This window comes from Betta splendens, chromosome 15 (assembly GCF_900634795.4).
Source record: "Betta splendens chromosome 15, fBetSpl5.4, whole genome shotgun sequence".
Classification (NCBI taxonomy): Eukaryota; Metazoa; Chordata; class Actinopteri; order Anabantiformes; family Osphronemidae; genus Betta; species Betta splendens.
This window is the reverse complement of record NC_040895.2, coordinates 7798075-7823524: the sequence shown is the minus strand read 5'-3', so window position 1 is coordinate 7823524 and position 25450 is coordinate 7798075. Positions and strand designations below refer to the sequence as shown.

General features: G+C 46.8%; 2 protein-coding genes across 5 annotated transcripts in view; both read right to left on the bottom strand.

Moving 5' to 3' along the window:
- Positions 1-1803: 1803 nt before the first annotated feature.
- LOC114842011 (guanine nucleotide-binding protein G(I)/G(S)/G(O) subunit gamma-4) lies at positions 1804-8914 on the bottom strand. The gene is made up of 3 exons (XM_029127414.3): positions 8628-8914; positions 7306-7411; positions 1804-3954 (listed from the first exon to the last, which is right to left on the bottom strand). Exons 2-3 carry the CDS (start codon positions 7402-7404, stop codon positions 3826-3828), a joined length of 228 nt encoding a protein of 75 aa, XP_028983247.1. The 5' UTR covers positions 7405-7411; positions 8628-8914; the 3' UTR covers positions 1804-3825.
- Positions 8915-9346: 432 nt separating this feature from the next.
- The window catches only part of lyst (lysosomal trafficking regulator), a 42145-nt gene continuing 26041 nt past the window's right edge, over positions 9347-25450 (bottom strand). For 2 of the 4 annotated variants that reach the window (XM_029175502.3, XM_055502701.1), the window contains exons 19-55: positions 25158-25331; positions 24197-24346; positions 23636-23773; positions 23354-23552; positions 23135-23263; positions 22058-22682; positions 21651-21831; positions 21269-21438; positions 20928-21158; positions 20583-20749; positions 19757-19909; positions 19457-19618; positions 18930-19121; positions 18622-18833; positions 18322-18531; positions 17900-18076; positions 17673-17749; positions 17364-17552; positions 17117-17262; positions 16934-17030; positions 16715-16776; positions 16457-16512; positions 16211-16363; positions 15070-15314; positions 14905-14971; positions 14679-14835; positions 14001-14141; positions 13665-13882; positions 13345-13575; positions 13033-13222; positions 12798-12934; positions 12587-12685; positions 12016-12155; positions 11802-11899; positions 11563-11719; positions 11404-11475; positions 9347-11315 (exon numbers count right to left, since the gene is read on the bottom strand). In XM_029175502.3, the coding sequence (XP_029031335.1) occupies positions 11177-11315; positions 11404-11475; positions 11563-11719; positions 11802-11899; positions 12016-12155; positions 12587-12685; positions 12798-12934; positions 13033-13222; positions 13345-13575; positions 13665-13882; positions 14001-14141; positions 14679-14835; positions 14905-14971; positions 15070-15314; positions 16211-16363; positions 16457-16512; positions 16715-16776; positions 16934-17030; positions 17117-17262; positions 17364-17552; positions 17673-17749; positions 17900-18076; positions 18322-18531; positions 18622-18833; positions 18930-19121; positions 19457-19618; positions 19757-19909; positions 20583-20749; positions 20928-21158; positions 21269-21438; positions 21651-21831; positions 22058-22682; positions 23135-23263; positions 23354-23552; positions 23636-23773; positions 24197-24346; positions 25158-25331 (6141 nt within the window). In that variant the 3' untranslated portion in view covers positions 9347-11176. The remainder of the gene's footprint in view (positions 11316-11403; positions 11476-11562; positions 11720-11801; positions 11900-12015; positions 12156-12586; positions 12686-12797; positions 12935-13032; positions 13223-13344; positions 13576-13664; positions 13883-14000; positions 14142-14678; positions 14836-14904; positions 14972-15069; positions 15315-16210; positions 16364-16456; positions 16513-16714; positions 16777-16933; positions 17031-17116; positions 17263-17363; positions 17553-17672; positions 17750-17899; positions 18077-18321; positions 18532-18621; positions 18834-18929; positions 19122-19456; positions 19619-19756; positions 19910-20582; positions 20750-20927; positions 21159-21268; positions 21439-21650; positions 21832-22057; positions 22683-23134; positions 23264-23353; positions 23553-23635; positions 23774-24196; positions 24347-25157; positions 25332-25450) is intronic. The other 2 variants (XM_029175504.3, XM_029175505.3) reach the window with 2 other exon arrangements.

Below are 25450 nucleotides of genomic sequence, written 5' to 3'. Positions count from 1 at the left end.
GCATTACCTAGTGTGAACACTTTCATGGGTGTAGACCACATACTTAAGCATTTGACATGTTACCATTCAAAATAACACACAACCAGGCAGCATCTGGTTCCACACAGATCACATTAAAGAAATCAGAATGGTGCAAAAAGCAGCAAAAGTGGTTTATTACACGTTTTGAAAAATAAATTGAAACACTAAAACACTGATAAGAGCTCACATTGCTGAGGAGGACCTCTCCATGTTTATCACGGACGTGTCAGTAATTCTGCTTTGTTTTGTTCACAACTTTTTTTTCAACCAAGCACATAAAAGCTTATGGGAGGACCATTACTGCGAGTCACCTTATCGCCCTAAAAACCCACATGACACGTTGCAGCTGTAGGATTAGGACATAACTTTAATGAACCCTGTCCCTTTGTGCTTCCCATAAATCATTTAAAATGGAATCTATTGTGCATGGAGAGGGGTGTTTGAGGAGGATTTCTTCTGACTCTCAGAGCGCTGGTGCTTCTTACGGAGAGGAAGACCGGGACCCACCACCAGGAGAGCCTGCTGCCACGCTTGTAAACATTTCATTTGTATTGATTTTAATGGAGTTCCACTGTCGCATAAATAAATTATTTTTAGAAACCCTACCACCTCTTCTTGAGCAAAATAATAATGTAATGGGAAATGCTGGCATGAGGCACGCTGAATACAAATATTATGAGTCGGAGCCATTGACAAACAGCCTGTGGAGACGGTAGAAGAGTAATCTTATCAGAAAATATTACTTTACTCATATAGTTTGCGTACACTTTGGGGGCTCAGGGCTCAATTTGGAAAATTGCTCCCGCACAGATTGTCTGTATTAGATAACCTACTGTCCTAGAGATAATTACTTTCCTGTGCATTATATAATTCCTTTTTTAGCTCTATTCATAAATCTGCTCATTACAATGATTTAGTTCTCTCTGAAAACAGTCATTTAAAAAGGACTATGGATAGAAAAAGCTATTGATAGCATGCTCCGGGTTTCTTGAAACTCAGCCAAGATGCAACTCTTCTGGTGGGGACTGTTGTTTATGGGCTCAGCTCCTGTTTAACTTTTTATTCATACGTTGAAACATTATTTGTGCTCTATTTATATCATGTGTGTGCAGGATCCACCCCCCCCCCCCAGTTCATCCTTTGCTTTGCAGTGTTCAACACACTCAGCGCTCACTACACTTTTCCCAGATCTATATAGATTTCTTTTTATCCCGTCCGGTCCCAGCTGAGAATGATGTGCATACCAAATAATACCGAGACCTACTTTTTTAATTTCTTATTTTAGTTCTTTGTATAGAAAACCACATTTTCTCTATATTTTCAAGTTGTTGTTATTCAAGTTGAGCATCTGAGGACAGAAGGTGCTGCATCTATTGCCTCTGGAATAAATATATGGAAGTATATTTTTCTAATTTTCCTTAGACTGTTCGTAACCTTCTGATTGGTGCATGGATGGACACGTACAACAGCAACGCCACAATGCTGATTGTAATCGGAGACATTTTCATGCGACCTGCAGAGTGGTTGGCGGCCCTGAGGCCGAGGCTGAATGGATTCATAATCTTTTACAAAGAAAATGCCACGACACACGAGCAGCGCGTCCAGATGGCCTGTGGTTGAGCTCAGCCACAGGAGGTCCCCACTACACACTGGAATATAATGTTCCTCTGCGAAACCCGGAGTGACTTGCAGTGGCCTTTAATACTATCAGTGTGATCAGACGGACCCTGGGTGGAAGCGTCAGAGAAGGACATGAAGCAGAAATACTGAGGACACAGTGCATTCGGGTTGCCGTTTTCCTTTAATTCATTTGATCCATCGAAGGATTTACAAAGCCTGCTATTTAAATGCTATTTTTCAAAATAATAATACTATTCATGAATACAGCTGCACATTGTTGACACATCCGGACTCCAATGAGATTATTATGTGCAGACTAGCACCCAAAAAGTCAATGAAGAGGCAATAATTCATATCATAACAATTCTCTCTGGTATAGATAGAAAGAAACCCATGCAATAATCATCTCTGGCCGTTACCATTGGTGTTTTCGATTTGGCACCATCCTGAAGATGAGGTCAGTGAGCGCGGCCCCAGGTCCCCCCCCCAGGTTTTACACGTCGATGACATTTATCTTAAAAACAACTGGAGCCCGGGTAGTTTGTGTTGGCGACAGCCCAGGAGGTCTACCACCGTTTGGTTTCTAATGCAACAACTATTCAAGTACTGAGAAGAAAATTACTTTTACAGAAACAATGATGCAAAAAGCCTGAACCACCAAAGGGATCATAACAATGTAAACCGACCCTTACCACTGTTTTTAAAAAATACTCAGATAGTATCAATAATGATTTATAAATGTTTTCCTAAGTATCATACAAGCTTAAGAGCACTACACGTCATGTAGCTGTCAGTGCTGTGCAACAAATATTCAATATTACTACTCATAATAATCATAATAATATTAATATCGATCATAACAATTCATTGTAAAAATTCGCAAATGCTATTCAACTACCATGTAAAGGAAACGTCTCAACAGTGTGCTTTTTCTTCCCAAACAAAACCAAACCAAACCCAACGGAACAAAAAAGGCTGCGGGAGCACGGCGCCGAGATCACACTGCTCCCACAGAAATTGGCACTGTAACATACTGTACACTCTAAAAGACTGACAGTCCCTCTGAAACAGAGGGGGGGCTGTCGCGAAGGAGCAGAGAAACATGCAGGCCTCTGGTTTGGCATTAATATCAAAGGCCTTGCCATTCACTCTAGGACAGGCGAAAAAGGTATCAGGCTCAGGAAACATGCCCAGAAAACAAATAAGGCCCTTAAGGAGAGACGTCCTGCGACTTGTAAAAATATTCCAGTCGCGGGCCGCGGGATTAACCGATGGCGGCTGTGATTTAAGGTGGATGAGGAGTAAATCAGACAGAGCAGCCGTGGTGGGACGCATCAGAGCGCGCCGGGCAACGGGAAAAGGGGGCGGCAGGTTCATAAATTATTTTTGACTTAAGGGTTGTTTGCACAGTGATAACCCTGAGGAACTCATCCCGCCGCCGACACATTAGCTCGGCGCCCTCACATCAACGCAGCCCCGTTTATTTATCTCCAGCAGGACCGACGCGACGCCACCTCCTCCTCCTCCTCGTTAAGGGCGCCGTCTGCACCAACTGGAATTATTCACCACGCCAGATAAGGTTCCTGTGCTCTAATTGGAATCGGGCCGTGCCGCAGGACTGCAGCGAGCGGGTTAATTGCGACCCACTCTGGAGGTAAATTGAAATCGAAGCCACCAGGAAGTGTCGCGTTTTAGCGGGACTTTAGTCAATGCTGCTATGAATCGACGACCCTTTGCAACAGGTGTCAATATACAACTGATCATTTCCCAGATAATAGAGGGATGAATGCGTTTCACTCAAGAAATGTTTTAAAAAAAGTTATAGAAAATGGGCACGTTTCTGTTTCCTGAGGCATGTTAAGATCTAGCACAGTTAAAGGAAACCAAAAGGAACGAAACATCTCTCATCTCATTAAGCACTGAGCAAGGCTGTTCTCTAACAACAAAGCAATAACAAACCTATGTAACAAGACATGACACGCTCGCCGGGTTGCCAGGTCGGTGGCCGACTCAACCCCCCCCCCCCCCCCCCCCCCTCCTCCCCCGCAACCTGCAGCCACCACGACAGCGCTGACCCGACAACACAATGTCCACCTGGAAAAACTCGACCCAACGCCTCCGGCCGGCAGCTCGGGGAGCCGGGCCGCGCGGGGCCTGCACCTGCGTAGCGCCCCCCGCGGGTCATCAGAGGATGGCGCAGAAGAACTTCTTCTCCCGGAAGGGGTTCTCGGAGGCGGGGACGGGCACGATGAGGGGGTCCTCGCGTATGTGGGCGTCGCAGTACGCCATGAGGTCTGCGGCTGCTTTGGAGACCTGGGGCGGGAGACAAAAGAGGGGATGAGAAACGACAGCTGACACGGGGTCACTGAGCTGCTGGACTGACTCATGCAGGTGACTGACGCACGTTAGCCTGGGTGGTGGAAGTGAGCGGAGCAGAGGAGCTGTGTTTGGGCTGGGGGGGGGGGGGGGGGGGGGGGGGGGGAGCAGCTGCTTCGGAGGGAGGCGGCGGCCCAGGGATGGACGCGGCGGCCGGCGCCATCTGATCTCCCGCCACGTCACCGCCGCCACGTCTCACCAGAGGACAGCGGGCTCAGAATCCGTCACGGCGCCGGATCAGAGTCAGTCGTGCACACGAATGGGCGCACGATTGTCATCACCGCCGAAAAAGAGAAAGGTCCGGGTCTCCTCGCATTTTCACCTTTTTTGCTCCATATGAACCAGTCCAAGTCCACGTGACGGTCGTCTGTGACGTTGGGGGTCACTAAGCAAAAGGCCTGAACGCGGCCGAGCTGCACCGGCCCACAAAAAGGGCCCGCGGCCCAATCAGCAGCTCAGACCCAGAATGCAACATGCTCCAGTGGAGCCGGTACACGTGTGACCCTGACTCATCCCTTAGAAGCTGCCAGCGTTCAGGTTCAAACCCAGAGCTTTGAGCATCTGCACCCATCATCAAGCTCTAATTAATCCGGCGCCTGCTTTTTTTTCCCACCTAATGTTTCTGGTATTAGACCTCATAACAGCAGAGTCCCACGCGCTGCACAGGACACCTCACGGCGATATGCAGGAACCCCGAACTGGGCCGGAGAGGCTGATTTTGCAGTTCCCGAAACAGGGACGAGGAGACGGACAATCAACGCGACAGAGAGAATGCCAAATAATCAGGGGATGCGTTTTTCCAGCGCGCGGAACAACAGCGAAGCGGAGACAGAGCCGCGACTCCCTCAGGTTGAGGAACCTGATTTGATTAGGGTCACACTCGAAGCACTAGGGCAGCGGCGCATTGAAAACGACTCGGAGTGGCTCATTATTATTTAGCTGCGCAGTGATTCCGAGGACGCGTCGCGTGCACAGGATGAAAACGCTGATAAAGACGCGGCGCGTTCGTTCTCGTGAGCCGAGTCAATTGTGTTCTAACAGTATCAGGCGTGAAGCAGGAGCTCGTGCAGAGGATGGGAGCCCCCGGAGGACAAAGAGCGCTACTGCAGGGTGTGTGTCATTAGGCCCAGGATGACTGTAATTACACTGCAGCCCCGTGATGGAAGGAGAGTCCTTCTAATTAGCCCAGATCACATTCCTTTGGCTGATTGAGCAATTAATGAGGACGCAGTGATCCCTCAATCAGCAGCACGGAGAACCCTCCTGTCACAGACGCACGCGCTCCCTCCTCACTTCTCTTAATTAAATTTAAGGGGCCGCCAGACGGGGGCCCAAACTTTCTCTGCACTCGCCTCCGCTTTCATTCGGAGCCACGCTCGACTTCAGGGGCGCCTTCTTTCTTTTCCGGTGCCGCTAAAGGAGAATCACTGGGGTCTGACGCGTCGGCTGCTTAATAAAGCACAAACGGCTCCGTCCCATCAATCATGCAACAACAGCAGAGGGAACAATACAAACAGCAAAATGCTGCACCTGCTCTTACAAAAAATAAATAAATAATAATAATAATATTCATCGCTGCCTGAAGCCTAACGTTGCCCGCTGACAAGTACTTATCTTCATTTCAACGCATCTGCCTGACTTAAATTGCTCATTTCTGGTAACTTTTTATAGAAATGCGTCACACTTGGCTCAAACTTTAGTAACTTAAGACATGTGACAAAACTCATTACGCTAAAATACGCCCACCTGCGTGTCCGTCTGCGAGGAGAGACGGGTTTTAATGGCTGCAGTGCAGACGCCAGTTAATCAGTGTGCCGCGTTCGCGGAACCATCTGCGGATAAACATCACTTGTGACATTTCGGATGCCTTTGCGTCTGAGACGGACGTGCTTTGTTTCTGTTCCTCCGTGAGACACTGAGGGGCCGTGCTATAAATGAGCACGCCGTCGTGACAGACAATTATTACGCGTGTTCTCGCAGCACGTTCCGGCAGCGGATGCTTTACGCGGGACAACCTTGTTATACGTGAGGCTGTTGCCATCGTTCCTGCTTAGCGATCCGTGCCGAGACGTTCCCCGATTTTTTTTATTATTCTCCCGCGCTGTCAACACTAATTGTAACAGCACGTTTGTCCTCTTCGTTCCCCACAGGCCGGCGATGGAAAAAGGCATCATTTATGGATGTGGGCCTAAAGATAATGAGTGAATGCATAACAGCTGTCTACAAAGGGAAAGGACAGGCGGGAGGAGGTGGGGCCGAGTCGGTTCAGCAAACGACTGTCAGAACTGTCGGCGAAGATTAGGATCCGCCGTTTTTATGGAGCTCAACAATGTATGGCTTGTTTTTAATTGGCCACATCAAGCAAAGTCAGATTTAGCCATACGTGTAGAGCCAAAAACTTGAAGGGAGTGAATCAAGCCAAAGTCGAATGCCTGAATGTGACTCGATAGACGCTTTCAAATGATGCTCAGCTGCATTAATATAATAATGGAAGTTCACAGTTTCCTTCACAGACTGAGCGAGCTCTGGCCCTCGCTCTGAGGAACTATAACAAGCTTAAGAATAGAACGTAGAAACGTGCCTTTGCCTTTTACAACATGGCGACTGACCTCGACCACCAACGCTAGAGAGAGATCAAAGTCAACATTTACCTGCTTTGATAAGGTTTCTGCCTTTGCTGCTCCACTGGAGCTGCACACAGACAGATACTGTTTAACAGTCTACGTTTTCTCTGCCGAGTGCGGGAATTCAAACCAATGATCTAAAGCCCATGAGCCACTGGAGGCGCGCAGGCATCAAAGCCTGGCTATGGAAGACGTGAGGGACCTCTGTGATGCAAACCAAGGATAAACAGGAAGGACAACTTAAGGTAATGTCATGTGAACAAAAAGCATCAGCAATCGTCTGCTGGAGAGGAACTTTGGTCAAAAACGGCCGAAAACGGAACTGTACCCTGTCCAGGTATTGAATTGTGGGTAATGTAGTCACCAGGTTTTGGCAATGAAGATTTTCACATGAAGAGAATCAAGAAGAATGTTTAGTTCTTGAAAACTGAAAAGCTCTATTTCAGCATTTATATTATGTTAGTCCCTGATTTTAGTCTATTTGCTGTAAAAACAAAATCCGCATCAGTCATTTTACCTGATTCTGCAAAAGTGTTAAGATGATTTTAGTTTGTGCTCGTTATGGGGAGCAATGGATGAGCAAACGTTTGTGTTACTGTACATCTGTGCATATTTGCTGATGACCAACAACATTTGATCTGCCGTATAAACGCATCCCCCGTACCTTTATCCTGTCCATGCACGCCTCCATCTTCAGCTGCTCCACAGCCTTCCGGGCCTGGGAGATGCTGGCCGTGCTGTTGTTGGCAGTGCCGTCCTTCATGGTGCTCCTGCGACGCCAAACACCGGCACGCACACACACACACACACACACAGTGAACATCACATTAAACCCAGCAGGCGGCAGCGGCGGCGGCCCCCTGGCGATGTCTCTGCCTCCCTTGGAGCAGCCATTCTCTGCCACAACCTTTTTTTTTTTTTTATTTAAAGGACCCATTTTGTCCGGGGGAATCTGTCTTACAGCAGCGAAGCTCCATTTTATCTGAAGAAAGCGCTTTGAAGGGAGCAGCTGGACAGTGTCATTTTTCAGTCACTGTTCATGCATGGTCAGTTTTCTTCCGCCCCCCTCCCCCTCCTCGGAGACGCGTTATTCTTTCCAACAGCGGAGACCCAAACGCAGGAGGCACTGAGCCTCGTGCCACGGCCGATGCGCGGGTCATCATGGGGCTCTAATGCTTTGCTCAAGGGTATTTCAACACATTGGTGCGTTTAAGTGGAATCATGATCAGCTGACGGGTGATTTCAGCAGTTGAGAAGAGGGGGGGCTTCCAACTTCCAACCCTCATCAGCACCCACATATCTGTCCACGCGCTACGTTCCCAACTTTCTCCACAAACGAGAATCCATGCAGATGCAGGGTTCTAAATGTGGTTCTACATCTCATTCTAGGCCCCTTGAACCCCCCCCCCCCTCTGAAATGGCAGCACAGCAGAGGGGAAAACACCTGAGCACAGATGTGTTTTAGGGTTATGGCCATGAAAATATGAAGCATCTCACAGATGGGGGTGCCCCCCCACCAAACCCCCACCAACGATTTATTTGTTTCGTGGCATTTCTTCGCATCCAGCCGCGTTTTAAGTGCATTTGAATGGACATAATAGCGCACGGGGTCCGTGAGGACGCGCGCAGCCTCTCGAAGCTAATTAATCACAAGCTCGTAGGAAGCGATCGGGCCTTTTCCAGAACCACGACCCGTCCACGCTGAAGCGACCGGGGGCTGTAACGGGGTCTACGCCGTTTTCATCCACACGCAGCGACGCTGAGTGTGAATGCAGAGCTGTCAAACGTGGGCGACTCTTTATTTCTAAGGGGATTTAAATGGAAATACACAAACACGCACGGCGCGAGCTGCGGCCCTGATTACAGCAGAAAACAGCAACACATCAAGAAAACAACCGCTGGATTTGCGTGATGGAATAAAATTAAGAATCTGTCAACGCTTCGTTGCAACTAGATGATTAATATAAGCCACAGCAGCCGACCTACCTGAAATGTGCCAATGCTTTTCCAATTTGGAGAATTCCGGGTTGACTCCACCCAACACACTTACACACACACGCACGCACGCACGCACACGGCCACACACACGCGCGCGCACACCAAGCTGTCAAATATCAAACGACGAGTGGAAATCCCAGCCTCGTTTCGCTCGGAACGGAACCCGAGGAGGCGAATCTCAGCGGTTCGCTGTGCGCGAGTCGTGCGTATTCCCGTGTAGGAAGATGCGATCCGAGCGGCGAGGTCTTGGTGAGCGCCGCGGCTGGACCTGGAGAGATGTTACGCATGCAGCAGGGGGGGAAACCTCTGTGTGACGAGCAGATACGGGCTGTGGGGCAGGGAGCACTCGATCAGCGGACCGGGAGCTGCGGCAGCAACGAGCCACGATGAGGTTCTGTTGTACGAACTGACCCTAAACGCACCAAGGCAGCCCATTAGGCAAATTAGGTTCTGCTGTTTTTCTAATTTGCTTTGTGCTGCAGAAGGCACCGGAGATCTGCAGGCTTCCCCATTTCATTTCTACATCAGCTTTGACATCACCGGGTCCCCTCCCCCGTAGTAACTGATGGAGCACATCCACAACAACGACGCTGTTTGGAAGAATAATCATCCAAATTAAAACCAACGTTTTCATTTTATTTAAGCTCCTGTGTTAAGCAGCTTTCTTAACGCGTTTCTCCACACAAAAAGAGGACACGACAGATGAGTTGTAGTAATTTCGTCATTTTTTAATGTATATTTATAATGCACTTGACCACATTCACACGCACATATGTACAACCCAACAAACAACCTTTCAGAACCTCCAAGTTGCAAAAAACCCCAAACAAATGACACAAATACAGCAACACAAGACAATGGTTTTAAATTATGCATAGCTTAAGTTATCAACAGAAACATAACGAGGCAGAAAACAAAACGCAAAATGATCCATTGAAAATATATAACCCTGCAATCTGCCATTTCCTGAAACAAACAAAAGATGTCAAAACACAGCATCACGTGACATTAAATAGAAAGAAGAGTTTGCACAGATGTACACAAGAAAATACTGTAAACAAATGCAGTAACATGTGACTCCTACGCCTACAACAGTTCTAGTTGGGCTAAGAACAAATATAATGTAAAAGGAATGATGACTATAAGAAATATTCCCTTTCTTGTAAACAAATGTGAAATGTTCGACATGGTCACATGTCTACAGGTTTCACTATCAAAACAAACTCCAGTTGTATAAAGGAACTATTGCATGTTTGTGTCCAATATTGCTTTCTGGATTCAATTTATTAGTGGAATTAGATCAAAGCTCATGTCACGTTAAGACTACAGAAGTTTGGGTCTCCTCAGATTCAACAATAGCAGGAAACAAAGTGCTTTGTACTTGACACATAACCAGACAAACTGAAAGTGCAGTAGGATGATTGGAAATGTAAAAGCAGAGCTGCATGGACCCACGGGAGGGTGAAGAAACCTCTGGCTGACTGCCTCCATGCTGGTAGGTGTAGTGTATCAGATACTGAAGTCAGCCTTAAAGCTTTAACTGCTGCGGAAGCTGCTGTAACCTGCGAGCCTGCTGGACACGAGACCTCGTCCCTGCTACAACCTTGACGTGACGCACACGATGAGAGGGGAGACGGGCGCATCCAACGCTGTTTGATTGTCCTTTTAGGATTTAGAAAGCCATGGAAGGTGTTAGAGCAGATGAGGAGGAATGATGAACGTCCAGGGGGGGGGGTTTCTAGTAAATAAAGCTCAGTATTTCTCGAACCAAAGCAGTATCATGACATATACACAGTCAGCTCAGCATCTCAGCATGCAGACATGGGACAGAACAGGTGACGTTCGGATTGGCCCCAGCATCTTTCGCCTCCATATAAAGTAAGGCAGAGCGGAGACACTAGTGTTTAGAGTCGAGTGAAGCAGACAGCCCGGCGGAGCAGCAGCTCACTCCCACAGAGCAGGACCTCTCCCGGTGGCAGACGCGAGGAGGGGCTCCCCTCCCACCACCTACTGCAGCGTCAGCAGGAAGCGCTCGCTGTGTTCCGGCAGCAGTCTGTCAGACGACGCGCTGCGGGGGACGCGGCGAGAGACGGTGGTCTCCGCGCCCTGCGTCTGCCGTAGCCCAGACGATAGCAGCGTACCAGGAGTCACGAACATCAACGACAGGCAGAGGCCTTCACACGTCAACAACAACTCAACACAGGGAAACAAAATGATAATGATGAAGGACCGAACACAATCTCACAAAAGTGTCTGTTGCAGCTTCAAATGTTCACCCCCCCCACTCCACAAACCACTTCAATATATTTATAAATATACTTTTATATACATGTAATACTAATATATTATACTTGTTTCTTAATGCTGGGGTGGCTGTGGTAGCGTTTTCTCAGCTGGAGATGCTTTAATTGAAAGTCAGGGAGGGTTCGGGGAGGTTGAGGCCATGCTGACATGTCCTCCTCCTGCTCTGACGGGGAGGAGGAGGCGGGGAGAGCTCCTCTTAAGAACTGGACAGTGGTAAACACGGGACGCTCGAATCAGCCGGCGGCATAGCTGCTCAGGAAGGAGTAGAACATGGGCAGCTTCATGCGCTGCTGGTCCCGCCGGCACCACGCCATCACGGTGCCTTCGCTGTTGGCCGTGTAGAGGTGGTGGCCGTCGCACGAGTACGTCAGGCTGAATAGACAGAGGAGGTTTTTGATCAGGGACACAGCTCGCAGCACTTCAGCTCATTATCGTGTGGTCTGGGTTTTAGCACCGTTACCTGATGATGGGTCTGCTGGACTTGGGGAAGGTGATCTCCCTCACTGGTTTCAAATCCCACGTGCTCCACAACCTTTGACGTGTGGAAAAGTCAGTGTACTAAGTTAGTTATCTGAGAAGACACTAAATCCTAGAGAAATGAAATAAGGGCAACGCTCACCTGACGACACCGTTCTCCAGACCACCAGCGATCACGTTGACAGAAACGCCCTCAGGCTGGTTGGAGAAGGCCACAGAGCAGATGATCTCCCTGCAGTGCACGTGACCGATCAAGTCGCCGTTCACAGTCCACAAACGCAGGTCACTGCCTCCACCAACTGGAGTAAAAGACAAAGAGAACCATGTGTTATAGGAATCATTTGAATATGTGAAGCAATAAACCTGTGAGATGCTGCTCACCTGAGTCACAAACGGTTGCAATGTCGCCTGTGGTCTCGCTGGCGGACACAGCAGTGACTGGGCTTTTGTGGCCCGTGAGACTTTGTACATAGCAGAGTCTGACGAAACACAAATCAGTTTAGAGATTACATTTAACATCAAATCGCTCATCAATTAAAAAGACAAAAGACGTGGCTGAAGCAATTTCGTGTTTCCTCAGGTCTCAGACACTGACCTGTTGAGGTCCCAGAGGATACAAGTGCCGTCCTGGCTGACACTGATGAGGATGCTGTAGGGTTTGCACACAAACAGGCTGGTGACTTCACCGGTGTGTCCATACAGATGAACCTGAGATTCCACCTCAATCTCTGCTGGCTGCACACAGAGGACATGAAGAGCTTAGTACTTTGCAGTGGTGTGACATTTAGGCCTGCACTCTTCCTAAGAATTCTCATGAATCAATCCTAAACAGGAAAAATGAACTGCTACTGAAATGCCCTTCAGAGACAGAGAAACAGAACATCTCTTCCCACCAAAGTCTAAAAACCTCTCTGATGACTGAACTCCCAGACCCCCAGTCCCACTGGTAGGTTTGGTAGAAATGCTCTTCAAGGGCAACTGTGATGTGACTAATAAAGCTTGAGCGTTTGAGCATGGTGAGGCTCACTAAAGAGGGGTAGAGTGTGTACTGTATGTGTGTGTGTGTGTGTGTGGGGGGGGGGGGGGGGTAATCGGAGGCGGGTGGGTGGATAGGGTGTCCATGTGGAGGCGGAAGGTTAGAGGGGAACGTCGCCATGGAAACCCACCGTGGTGCTGGTGAAGCGGTTGCTGTAGGCGGTGATGACTCCACATTTGCTGCCTGTGAATAGCTGACAGCCATCGGGCACCCAGGCACAGCTGGTCACCTGGAGGAGAGAGAGAGACAGACAAATCTGGAAGGTCTGGTCCTCTGTAGGTTTCACAAATAGGGACGAGCAAGTCTTTCAAATGAGAGGACCGCTAAATATTTGTGTGTACTTGGTGAAGTTGCGAACACTGAATGAAGTTGATGGGTGGTTCGCTCTGTTTGCTCTTAAGCCTCAATATGTTATCCGCATAGCCCCAGCTCAAGATGGCTGACCACTGGATGTCTGTGCTGTGCATGCTCCGAACTCCTGCAGAGCACAAAACATAAAAATAATGGGAGTCAGCAGGACACTGTGCAGAAACATGCCATTTGCTTGGGCTCGTGGCAGAGCGGTGGGCCTCCTACCCTGCTCCTTGCTATAAATCATCATGAGGCAGAACTTGCGGGAAAGCCCACAGATGGCTCGGGTTGGCAGAGCAAGCAGGGATCCAAACTTCTCGCCATGCGGCTGGCTGAAGCAAACCACTGGGTCTGGAGCAGAGGGCGAGCCCACATACTCGCCCCACTTCAGGCCTTTGATCCATGACAGGGGGCTCTGTGGAGGAGGATGGGGAAATTGGCAGGTGAGTAGCAGATCATTTCATGGCTGATGCATGAAGTCATTGGAGTCTGGAGTACACAGCAGGCTTTAAGAGTCGCTACCAGTACATAGATTACCGGGCAGACTATTTCCTTGGCCTGCTCTCTGGTTTCTCTGAAAGCCAGTTGAACTAGGAGTCCCATGGCTGCTGGCAGCTCGCCCTCCATTATGAGTTTGGGACCAGCCCTGCTCATATGAGAGGCGTTGAACAGCTGCCTGGGTGTCTGCCCATATGTCTTGATCATTGTCTCCAGTGCTCGTCGCTGCACTGGGTCTTCTACCGCCGAGACGTCCATGCCAAAATAGGTCTGTGAAAGTGAAAAGCAACATCTGTAAATAGATAGTGTGAGCAAAAAACAACGCTGAGACTGAAGTGTTTCTATTTGAAGCTGCTTACAGCTGGGTGGAAGACGTTGATGGCCTGGACAGCTGCTTTGCCTTTCTGCTTAAGTCCAAACACCAGGTCGATCCACTGACACAGCGTTTGAGAGACCTGGTCGGACTCTAGCGCCTGTCGGTGGATGAGGATGAACAGACGCGGGTCGTTACGAGCCCAGGGCGGCAAGTTGACATGATTTACCCTCTCGCCGTTCTGTCGAACACCAAAATCAAAGCCTGTGCAGGCAGAGGATATTTCACTTTTTAAATTCATAACGAGCTCTGAAAAGTATGCAAGATATAAGAGATATGCATAAAGGGTAGAGGTTATGAGACACGGCAGAAAAATAATTACCCTCTCTGTTCACCAAGAATTCTGGGAGGTAGAAAAACTCTGGGATGAGCTCTTTGACATCAGTCATGGATTCGTAGGAGGACAGGCGCCACGTGGTGTTCATGGAGTGAAACGTCCGGTCCGGAATATCAAAGCTTTGGTCTGATTAAGGCCGAAGACAGACTAATTACAGATTCAGCTCACTGATTGAAAAGATCTCCTTTCATGACCTTAGACACCGGGCTTGTTGAATACATTTACAGTCACATAAAAAGATGCCTCTGAGGATCAGAGAAGAGGGGCGAATAAATGAAAAAATTATTATTAGAAAAAAGAAGGAGCAGAAGAGAGAAAGGAGCTGAGAATAGAGACGATGTAGCCTTTCATGGCTAATACACACACGCAGTACAGCTGCAGCAACACGCTGCCCAGTCAGACCTGAGATCAGGGCGGTTCATGTTTATAACATTTCAGTGTTAAAAGCCTCAGCATCAGTGAAAACAGAGCTGGAGTCAATGTTATGCAGACAGCTGGCCCTTGGGTGCTGCTAAAAGCTTTTTGAAGCTCTAATGATCATCTGCTGTTTAAGAGTCACGGACTGCCAGCGGTTTAACATTCACAGCAGTGGTTAAAACTATAGGTACAGCTGGAGAATTCTCAGATTGTGGATTTGTCTTTGACTTATCTTTTGTGACTCACCTTGGTATGCGAGGAACATCTTGGTGAAAGGAGGCATCCGGACCAGGAAGTGCAGGACGGTGCCACTGTTGGAGTAGTGTGACCCGTAGTGGTACGGCTGGACAGGGGGCATTGGGTCATCTTCACGAATGCCCTTTTTGTACTCCTCCTCCAGGTACTGCACAGAACACACGTCTTAGTAGGAACATCTAATAACGCCAGCTACAGACCAACAACAAGGCTTCACCTTATAGTTGTCCACGTAACGATCCTCTTTTTCTTTGGACTGGACGGCGATGGGTTTGCTCAAATTCCTAAACAATCACAAAAAGGCAAAGCCTGGTTTGTGAGGACACATTTGGAATATGTCATTGTTATCCTAACATCAAATGGCTTTCCATCAGCCACTGACCTGTATATGTTTGGGTCCTGCAGGTCGAGCGTCTCACTGGTGTAGTCTCGCAGAATGAAGGGGAACACCGGGTACTGCATGAGGTCGTTGAAGGAGCGGCCGGCATGCTTGTTAAGATGGGTGAGGTACTCAAAGTTGGAGATCTGACCAGAGCCCCAGAGCTGTGTCAGGGCCGTGATGTTACCGTGCTCCAGCAGGTTGGGCAGGTCAGAGGTGAGGATGTTGTGGTAGACGTCGTCGCGGAACTAGAACAAAAACACAAATCACCATGAGCTCATTTCTACCACTGGTGTCAGGGCCACATTGCAAAACAGAAAAAGCACAGGCTCAAATGTAATTTTAAATGTTACAGGGTGATGAATTAAACCTCTTAGTTTCCTGTGCTGCTGACAAATGAACCTGGTGCTACAAGGGAGCTAAAAGTAGCTTGGCTGGTCTATTAGAGGGTGAAAGATTAAGCTATTAGACGTTTAAGGGGAAAACTAATAACTCGCACAGATATTAATAACACATATTGCAAATAATAATAATATAATATTGTTTAGGAAAAATAGTATCAAGTTTTAACAATCATGCTTCATGAAGCTGCAGACTAATGGCTAATGTCCACATGCTAATGAGGACTCTTCACCATCACAACCTGTTAACAGGCACGAACTACTGTACTACAGCTTTTGAATTCACAGACCTGTGATTAAGACGCAGAACTATAATGTGTTAGAAAAGAGAAACTAAGTGTTGGCATAAAGCAACGCAAAGCTCAGCGGAGGTTGCTTAAAAGAGGAGAAAATTCAAATCAATAATTAATTCTTAACTCAAATCTTTGTTCAGGCATGTTTTTTTTCCAGCAGGACTGGGTTCCTTTAGCTTATATTCACATTACACTTGGACTTCCTTGTGTGATCTGCTGTTAGTCTACAGTACAGGTGTAGACGTACTGTAGCTATGGATGATAGACCCACTGCAGCTCTTTACACTAATGGAATAAAACAGCTAAAGTAAACATGCTACGACAGCCACCGCGTAGCACTCGTGAGCAACATCAGCCTTCATTTCATCATCTGCTTCTTGAATATCTCATATTCCTCCTGACAACAGCATCCTTCATCTTTATCCCTTGTGACTTGTGCCTTTGCCTCACCTTGGTGTTGTCAAAGGCTAACAGCAGGGTTCTGCCGTTGGTTAGAAAAATCTCCACAGCGTTGTCTCTTAGCTGCCACCATCGCTTGTGCACCTCCTTGATCTCTTCGTACGTCCAAGAGAAAGAAGGTGCCTCCGTCTCCCCATGAAGGCTCTGTCCAAACAGATAAATGCATCCAGGGTTGAGCTGCATGAATTCCTATCCCACTGACAGAGAATGGGCCCAGCCAATAAAGCCTGGCTTTACCTGGCTGTCATGAGCATCGGCAGCGTTGTCCTCTACAAAGTACATCCCAGACTTTCCTGTGAGACAAGCGCAAGATGAGGGAGATTTGGTGTATAATAAGCAAAACAAACAAAACCCTTATCTAATGAATGGTGAACAAACACTTTTGTGTAAGAGCAGAACCTCACAGAGAATGATATTCTCTCTGTTTTCTTTTCACCATTGAGCAGCTCAATATATTATGCATGAAGCAGATGTGAGCAGTGGTCAGCATCTTACCCAGAAGCAGCTCCCCTGCCGTCTCTCTGGAAGGGGCCACGCTGACACACCGTCGAGTGAACCTAAGGACAAAATAAGGCAATACTCACAACAGATACATCGCCTCTCAGTGTACCACAAGTCAATAACCTACTGTCTTCAATAGGACATTATTGCCTCCAGAGAGACATGTGATGTAATCTCACTCGCATATATAAAGCAAATTTACTTTACTATTACCTTATGGGCTCACTGGTGGCTTTGTCTTTCACAGTGGAGGAAAAAGACGAGTGGGTCTTGTCCTCAAACAGGAATGAAAGTGGAGGCTTCACTGGATCTAAATAAGACACAAGGTCAAACAACTGACAGTGAAGCTACAGGAATGCTGCATTATTGCTACACATAAAAGAAAGGGTTACCCACCTTCAGGCTTGCGTCTGTCTGGGAGCAGGTATTTGTTAGGTATGGTGAGGAAACATCTCTGCAGCCGCCGTCGTTCCCGGTTTGGCCCTTCAGTGGGGTCAAGCTGCCAAGATGTTGGGTATGAGGTCTGGTCATACCAGACCGCTCTGAAACAGGCCGGTACAGTAAATCACTAATTACATTCATACTAGTCTGCTATAATTAATCTTCTTTGATCTAATATTGAATGACACATTTCCATGCCCACCGATCATGTGTGAGTTGTTGCACCAGCTCCTGCCAGTGGCGACTGGCACTCAGGTCAGTCTTGTACAGTCCTCTGATGTGCTGGATGACTTTCTTTCTCTCCATGCCTTGTCTCAGAGACACATTCTGAGTGATATCTGCTGCAATCTTGGAAATGTCCTTGGACTTTCCATCCAGCCTCTGAATGAGGCTGCAGATGAGTAAGAAAGAATGATGTGATGTGTATTAGAATGAACAAACTGACATCATTCTCATCACTGTTACAATGAGTTGAACTTCAATTTTACATCAAATAAAAGCCACAACTCACTTCCTCTGAGTGTTAGCCACTTTCTTTTCCCATGCCACTTTGCTTGTTTTCTCATCTGTCTCGTACTTGATTTTCTCCTGTGAACAAGGTTACATATTGGCAAAACCTTATCAGTCAGGAATAAGACTCACCTGCACAAAACATGACTAAAAAATCTTTTACTATTACACAAGCAAATTCAATTTCATTAAAAAGATCCCTTTAACAATGATTGTTTTAAAACTTACCTCATTTATAGCTCTGAGCAGCTCTGGTCTGTGTGGAGCGTTGGGTGGAATGCAGCGCTGGCCGCAGAGCTTGAGTGAGGTCATGAATACACCCACAGTGTTTTGTTCATCTTTGGTGAGGCTGTCTTTGTGTTCATGCAGCATCTCAAACAGGTACAGTGACAACTTTGGTCCATGCTGAGTAAAAGAAAGAATAAAATAAAAATCAAAGCAGAGAACAAATGACTGACCATGTTTGGAGGTAATCAAGAGCACAAAAACATCTGTTGAGTCAGTTCGGAAGCAAGGTCAAGCTGATCTTGCAATATTGCCTGTGGAAATGTGAGGCAAAGCTAACATGCTCTACTGGATGCTTATTTGCACTACCCAACAATATACACCCCATAAATTAAAATCGATTGAAACATATTCTTCACACTAACCTCAAGACCTGGGCTGAGGCTCTCCTTAAGGATATCCAAATGTTTATGATCAAACACAAAGTCAAGCGCCTCCTTCCTGTCAGATAGAGGAAGAGCAAGGCTCAGCGAATGCACCAGCAGGCGCCCGATCTGGACCCGAAACGTGTCTCGACATGACCATAGGATTCTTCGCCACTGCTGATGTGGGGCTCCTCCGCGACCTGTGCTGCCCTGCAAAACCATGCATAATGCTATATCATAAAGGTATATGATCAGCTTTTACTGTGAAAAAAAGGAATTACAAAGTGACTGTTGTTATACCAGGCTGATTTTGATCCCATCCATCATAAGTTTGAGAATGTCTTTCTGAAAGCTCTTCTTGCTGGCAGGCGGGAAGGTGAAGGGCGTAGGAGAGTGTGGGACAGAGGAGGGGCCACTCTCATCCTGCAGTTGATCGCCCGGTTCTGGTGTGAAGAGTTGTTGGTCTGGAGAGTCTGGAATATTTAGGAGGTCAAATAGGTCCTGACTCACATCTGAAACCAGAAACACATCCAAACATAGTATGAATTGGTTCAGTTTGAAACCAGAGAAGTTAGACAGATAAGCTAGAGAAGAGAAAAGACTTTTACCATAATAAATGAGTCTGTTGACTGCAAGAACCACCAGTCTCTGCAAGCGCTGGACAAATTCAGTTTCACTAGCACGTATGGGGTTCTCCTGGCTCATCCTCCTTTGCATCATCTGGTTAAGCTCATCGCTGGCTACAGAGCGCATCCGCATGAGGAGAGAGTCAGTATGGGCCAGGGAGAGCCGACGCCGGCCTACAAGTACAATATTGGTATATGCTGAGTATTGCAATCGTTAGCTGGGCACCTGTGATTGCACGCCATTTGGAAGTACACACACTCTCACTTTGAAGTTTAGTGTAGGTTTATGCAAATGCTTCAGACATCACTGAACACAGAAGATTCACTGATCAAAAAGCCATCTGTGGTGGAATGCTTAACGCTGATTTAAGTAAGCACTGAAACATGCACACACACAAAAGCACCAGTAGCTCAAGGGGATACTGGGCAAATTAAGGGAACGGGTGAGTTCACTGCAAAAGTGCACGACACGGAGGATGCTCTTTGCTGAGGACCACAGTCCGAGCTACCTGCATCACAGTGGAACATGTAGGATGGTGCTCCTAGAGGGGAGGGAAGGGGGGAGTCTTGGGAAAGAAAGCTGAAAGGAGGGGACAGGGGGATCTGGCCGTAGGAGCAGTAGTGCTGTCGGGGAATGCGGGGGATTATGGAGTCTTTCATGGCAATGGAACCTTCAGGTTGGGATGAGAAGAGGACCAATAAACCAGCAGATAACAGTGAGGCATGGAAATACATGAAGTCACATGGAGGTCGAGATCAAGGATAAGAACATGGGCAGATTTCATTTGTAGTATCACACTGAAAATCACCTGCGATGCTCTTGCGCTTCTGAAAGATAGCGTGATGTGGAGAGCTTGGTGCATTAACAGAGCTACTCGATTTCTGAGGTTCCTGGTTAGCAGTCGTCTTTATGAACTCAATTGCTGACTGAAGAACGCGGAACTGCAAAGCCACGGCCATCTCTGGGCAAAAGCAAGGAGGAGACAGACAATGTACTTGGTCATGCTTGAAGTTCACTGATCAATGGCAAAGTAACAGGTTAGTTAGTAGTCAGTACGTTTGCACCAAGGTACTGTACTGTATGTCTGTTTACTGTTTATTTCCTGTTTTACAGCATTTCAATGAGAGATTAGAGTACTAAACATTAGCAAGTGGCGTCTAAGTCAAAAAAGAACAACTTAACACAGGTTACGAAGGTTTAGCTTTAGAAAAGGAAATGATCCTGCATGAGGCTCATGGAATACAATAAGACATTTGAGTATAATTACTAAAATGACAAACAACCAAAATTAAAGGGTGCCATGTACAGCGACATAATTGTTAACATCTCTGTGATCACAAACTAATTATATCAGATGAGAATAATAGCATAAGCTAGAATGAGGAAGAGTGGGTAGATAATTTTTCAGACAGCATATTAAGGGAACAATGACAGAAAACCATTTAGTGGGAAGATGTGGATGTGGGATATTTCTTAAATGAGTTTCTACATAGTGTAGATAATGAAGCGACAGCACAGTGTCTTTCTGCAGCAGACCTTGACAACTTGATATCACCCAAAACTCCAGAGCATAGTAGATGACAACACTAATGCATTTTGCATACGTATGGAATTTGTAAATTTCAGTCCCTCACCCTGCGTGCGACGCATCCTACTGGTCTGCATGAAACCCAGCAGGGTAATGAGGTCTTCGATGATGCGGAAGTATTGGGACCCCGAAGAGCTGCAGGAGTGGATAGTCACAGCTACCAACAGCTGCTGGATGTCACACACCAGAAGTTTGTAGTCATTCAGGGGAATACTGCAGAAGGAGGAACAACATGAAAATATGAATGAGGACGTGGGACTATCACTCTTACGTGCCAGATCGACGAACAGTGAGAGAATCGATCATTTCATTTATGGCTCAAGGGCTCAAGACAGAAACCCAAGTGCACATGGAGGTGTTTGAATGAATCATTCGGTTCTGGCAGCCATACCCGTTCTCCATGCCATTGAGGGTGGAGAGGGTGTTAAAGAGCACGTAGAGCAGCCCGTGGTCTAGCAGGATGTCTGCCAGCTTGGGGCAGGCGTTGAGCAGCTGCAGCAACATACACAGGATATTGTGCACCAGGGAGTTGTCATAAAGAGAGTTTTCAATAAGTCCCAGCACCGGGATGATACAACGCTTTCTGAAGGGTGAGATGCCTTCCATTTCCTCCAAGTCCAGGCTGAAAAGGGTTACATAAAGAATGTTAGACTGTGTACAAGTACTGTATATACACACATCAAAGACAATTTGTGAAAGAGAAGAGAAAAATATTATTATCCTATCACTTACTCTTCCTCTAAGCCCACTGCGTGTCCAAATAGCATCTCCAGGAAGCATTCGAGCAGCCCCTGGCTGCCCTGATGAATGTACAGCTGGTTGGCTAGCAGTGAGAAGCCGTGATTTTTCAAGAACTTTTCCTTCTGCTCCTTGTGGGCACGGCGGAAATAGGCATCCAGCAGCTGGAAAACACGAGCAAGACGTGAGTTACATTAGAAATATGGTTGCACAAATTACAGTGTACAACCTGCAGTTAGGATCATGGTTACTTTTAGCTGAGCTGCAGTCAGCAGTCACAACACCATAATGGCAAAGTGCAGTAAAATGTATCTGCTAATGAAAATCACGCCCACCTGTTCTATATGAGACCCATCAAAGAGAATACTGAGCCTACCTTCATGACTCCTTGTTGAATGAGAGGTGACGAGTGATTGACCAGGACAATGAGGGCCTCTGGCTGGACCAGTTTGTCCATCACCTCATCGAGCAGGAGGTCAGGCATCAGTAGTAAGACGCCCCTCAGAAGATCGTAAAGTCCACAGCAGATCAGCACCAGGCAGTCCTCAGTGCTGGACCTAAAAGACAAGGACTTCAGTGCTCAATTCATTTCTATGAACAGTAACCCAAATCAACAAGTGACTCTAAATTGCCCATGCATGTCAGTGTGTGTCTCCGTCTATGGGTGATGGACTTGTGGCTAAAACATATACTGCCAACAAAATAGATTTAGTGTTCTATATTTATTTTTATAAATAGCAATATAACACATATATAAGTGTTGTCTCTACTTCAGAACTTTACTTGTCATTGGACTCCGTCTTGCTGTGGGTTCTTTCATAGCCAGGAGAGTAGGTGTAGGTCTCCCAGTCTTCAGGTAAGGAGCCCCGGTCTGCAGTAGTAGGCCAGCGGCTGATTGCCAACGAGCCGTTTGCAGCTGGGAAGGCCAGGCCCAGACTGGTCAGGTTGCTGTGGCTCCTCTGGAAGGACTGGATGCCTTTGAGGCTGTCGGGCCGGCGTGGAGCGTCGTCACTAGCCCAGTCGCACCTGTCCTCAGACTCTGAGACGCCCACGCTGCCTTCGGTCAGGCTGTCCACCTCTGCTCCCTCGTCCCGCTCCTCCTCCACGCTGATGGAAGGCGTCCGTTGAGATCCTCTCTCACCTACATCAGCGTTGTCGCAGATTGTCTTAGCCGATTCACAGCTGCTGAGCAGCTGCTCCTCACACCCGCCCTTCTTGAGTGTCTCTGTGCTGCCTAGAGCCTGATGAGTGGCCAGTGAGACCCTTTCACATTCACCTGCCTCACTTGAGCTACTGTGTCCAAGTCGAGGCGTGAGCAGTGGGGAGGAGTATGGTGATGGTGCAAAACTAGGTGGGCGTAAGGACTGGTCATCACCCCCAGGTTCAGGGGTAGGAGCATGAAGATGACCTGGACGACAGAGCAAAAGTGTTTTAATATATAAAGATTATTTAATTTAAAAAGGTACAGTACTACACTGCATTTGTTTTGTTTTCCCTAAATATCTTATCTCTTAAGCTACTGTATGGTTGTGTATTTATACTCTGACACCCATCATAAAGGAAGAATTTAACTGGAAGAATAAGCAAAACAATAAAAAACTTTAAAAAAAGAATTAATGCTTAGGAGAGACTTGTTTAGCAGTAAACTCGTAGGGAGTTTCACATAATTACCGAATCGTCATGCATCAGCTGAGGCACTTAAACAAAAATAGGGTTCCGACAGTACTAAGCATGTGAAACAAATCTCATTCCACTGCTAATCTTTACATTTCTAATTACGTTCTAAACTAAAGGGTTATATTTAATTTTCCCCACTGTGTTGGAGACTGGGAGCGTGATATACTGTAGTTGAAGCTATACCTTCAGTGGAAGCATCATTAAAGACAGTGGGGGAGAGTGAGAGCACAGAGCTGCAGGCAGACTTTCCTCCACTGTTGGAGTGTCTCAGGTACATAATGGACTGCACCTTCTCCTGGTACAACTTCCCATCTAAAAAAAAAAAAAAACAGACATCAAAAGATCTCAGTGCATTAAATTAATGGGACTTTGCTTTCAAGTGACACTGCACTGCTCCCTCACCTATGTGTAGTGAAAAATAAAAAGTAGATGGAGTGTGGCAGACGTAGGTGTTCGTAGGTGGGTGGACAGCCAGCAGGAAGTTGTAGATCAGTTTTAGCAGGTCCAAGTCTGGAGGTGAGCCGAGGATCTCCTGAATGACTTTGACGAACGACAAACAGACTTCCTGAGGGATGGCAGTCAGGTGCTCATCCCGGTGCTCCTTAAGACAAACCACAACATTGTAAATAACAGTCCCTGGCACAACATGTGTATTATGATGCTGAGATAATGCCAGGGACCAACCTGTAACACCTGGCAGGTGAGCAGGAATCGATGAACTACTTTTGCGTTGAGGAACTGGCGGATGTTGAAAACCTGATGAGGGTGGTGGACTCTGATGAGAATCTCTAAGGCAGCAAGCAGGGTTTCCCACACCCCACACTGGGAGAAAAAAAAACAGTGAAGGACATTAGATGAGCAAAGAACTAGATTTTCCTATTGGTGAGGCTGAGAATACCATCACTCACTCTTCAGTGGTGTGTAAAATCCTATACATATAGTTAAGTGTTTTTAAATTCTAGATTCCATTCATGGGGCTGAGTAGCTTCCAAGGTGTATACATATATAACCAGCCTATTCTCAGATAATAATAATGTGGAGCTATTTGTTTTTAATTAAAGGTGAAACTGTAAAATCATTAAAAGGAAATAACCAGAAGATACTGCAGTGGCAGTATTTTACTACAAAACGATAAATCATAAAGGTTTCGGATAAACAATATACTTGTATTATATTTTACCTATGCTGAGTATGCGTGCCCTTTCTCTTAAGTTTAATTAATAATGACCACCCATGGGGGTTTACCTCTGCTTTGGCCCAGATTTTCCAGTCCAAAAGAATGTCTGAGAGAAGCTTGATATCCTGCACCACAGCGACAGACTCCGTGTCCAACCGAAATTGACCATCATCCCCCAATATGAGGATGGGTCCACTGCAGCATCCATCCAGCAGAGTCTACAGAGACACAATTTGGCCACTATGTCAGAAATACAGCCACTTCTTCACTGTTCAATAATAACTTCCAAAGTTCTGTTCAATCTAATCAGACAGATACCTCAACATATTGAAGTATGTGTCTCTCCAGAAATAATCTTGCAGTGCAAAACTCCAGAAAGAAGAAAATCAATAAACTCTCCATGACATTTTTTGTAGCGTTAATCAGTCCATCAAACCCAAAGCCATTTATTTTCTGTGCAGCTCTGTCTATATTGATCAAAGCCTGTAATTTGTGACCATCTTCACTGCAGTGGTAATAAATTGCATAGTCCTTCAGGTCACTGGTACACTGAAGTAAGACAAGACCTTGCAGTTGTACACGGTTTGCTACATTATTAATCCACTGGACAAGTGGTTTTAGCTTTAGTCAGGTTACGTTTAAAGTATTAAGTATTGAGATACAAAATGGAAAATGAATTGAAAACAATTTCGAGTGACACAGCATGTGCTATTCATATAGCAATCATTATCAGGGGTACATATCACTTACGAGTGCAGTTCTAGCTGCAGTTTAGTTTATTATAGGAACACAAAAAGGCAATCAGAGTGATTCTGCAGGGGCTCTGTGTTTTATCAAGACAGACAGAGTCCATTTCAGCATTACAGTCACCACACAGAGCAATTACAGACACAGCCAGAGGGACAGGTAACAGCGAGGTCACTGATGTTGGCACAGAGAGGCACTAGTGTGTCAGGTTCCAAGTGTGGGTACCACTGGACTGAGTGCGTTGGAAGAGAAGACAAGCTAAGCATTCAAGATGTGACTCACTTTCAGTATATGATATCCCACGATGCACTTTGACTTGATGAGGACCTGGTGGATCATAGAGTAACCATGGTAACAGTCCATTTCATGGATGCGGTGCTGGTTAAACTTGGACAAAGACAGCAGCACCCGCAGGGCCAGAGCCTGGGTCTTTTCACAGTCACTCAGCTCCACCGTCTGGACACCGCAGAGCACCAGAGAGGAACGACAGGTCAGTCAAATACAGCAGATGCCAAATGTGTGACGGTGACTGATGTACAGCGCCACGGAGGGTGCCAATATACATTGTTACTGTA

What these genes read in the sequence shown, in the direction of transcription:
- LOC114842011 (XM_029127414.3), bottom strand. Translation starts at nt 7,404, where the DNA reads ATGAAGGACGGCACTGCCAACAACAGCACGGCCAGCATCTCCCAGGCC. An exon ending in CGTGCATGGACAGGATAAAG is followed by an intron (nt 3,955 to 7,305) that starts GTACGGGGGATG and finishes CTCCCGCCCCAG; the next exon opens with GTCTCCAAAGCAGCCGCAGA.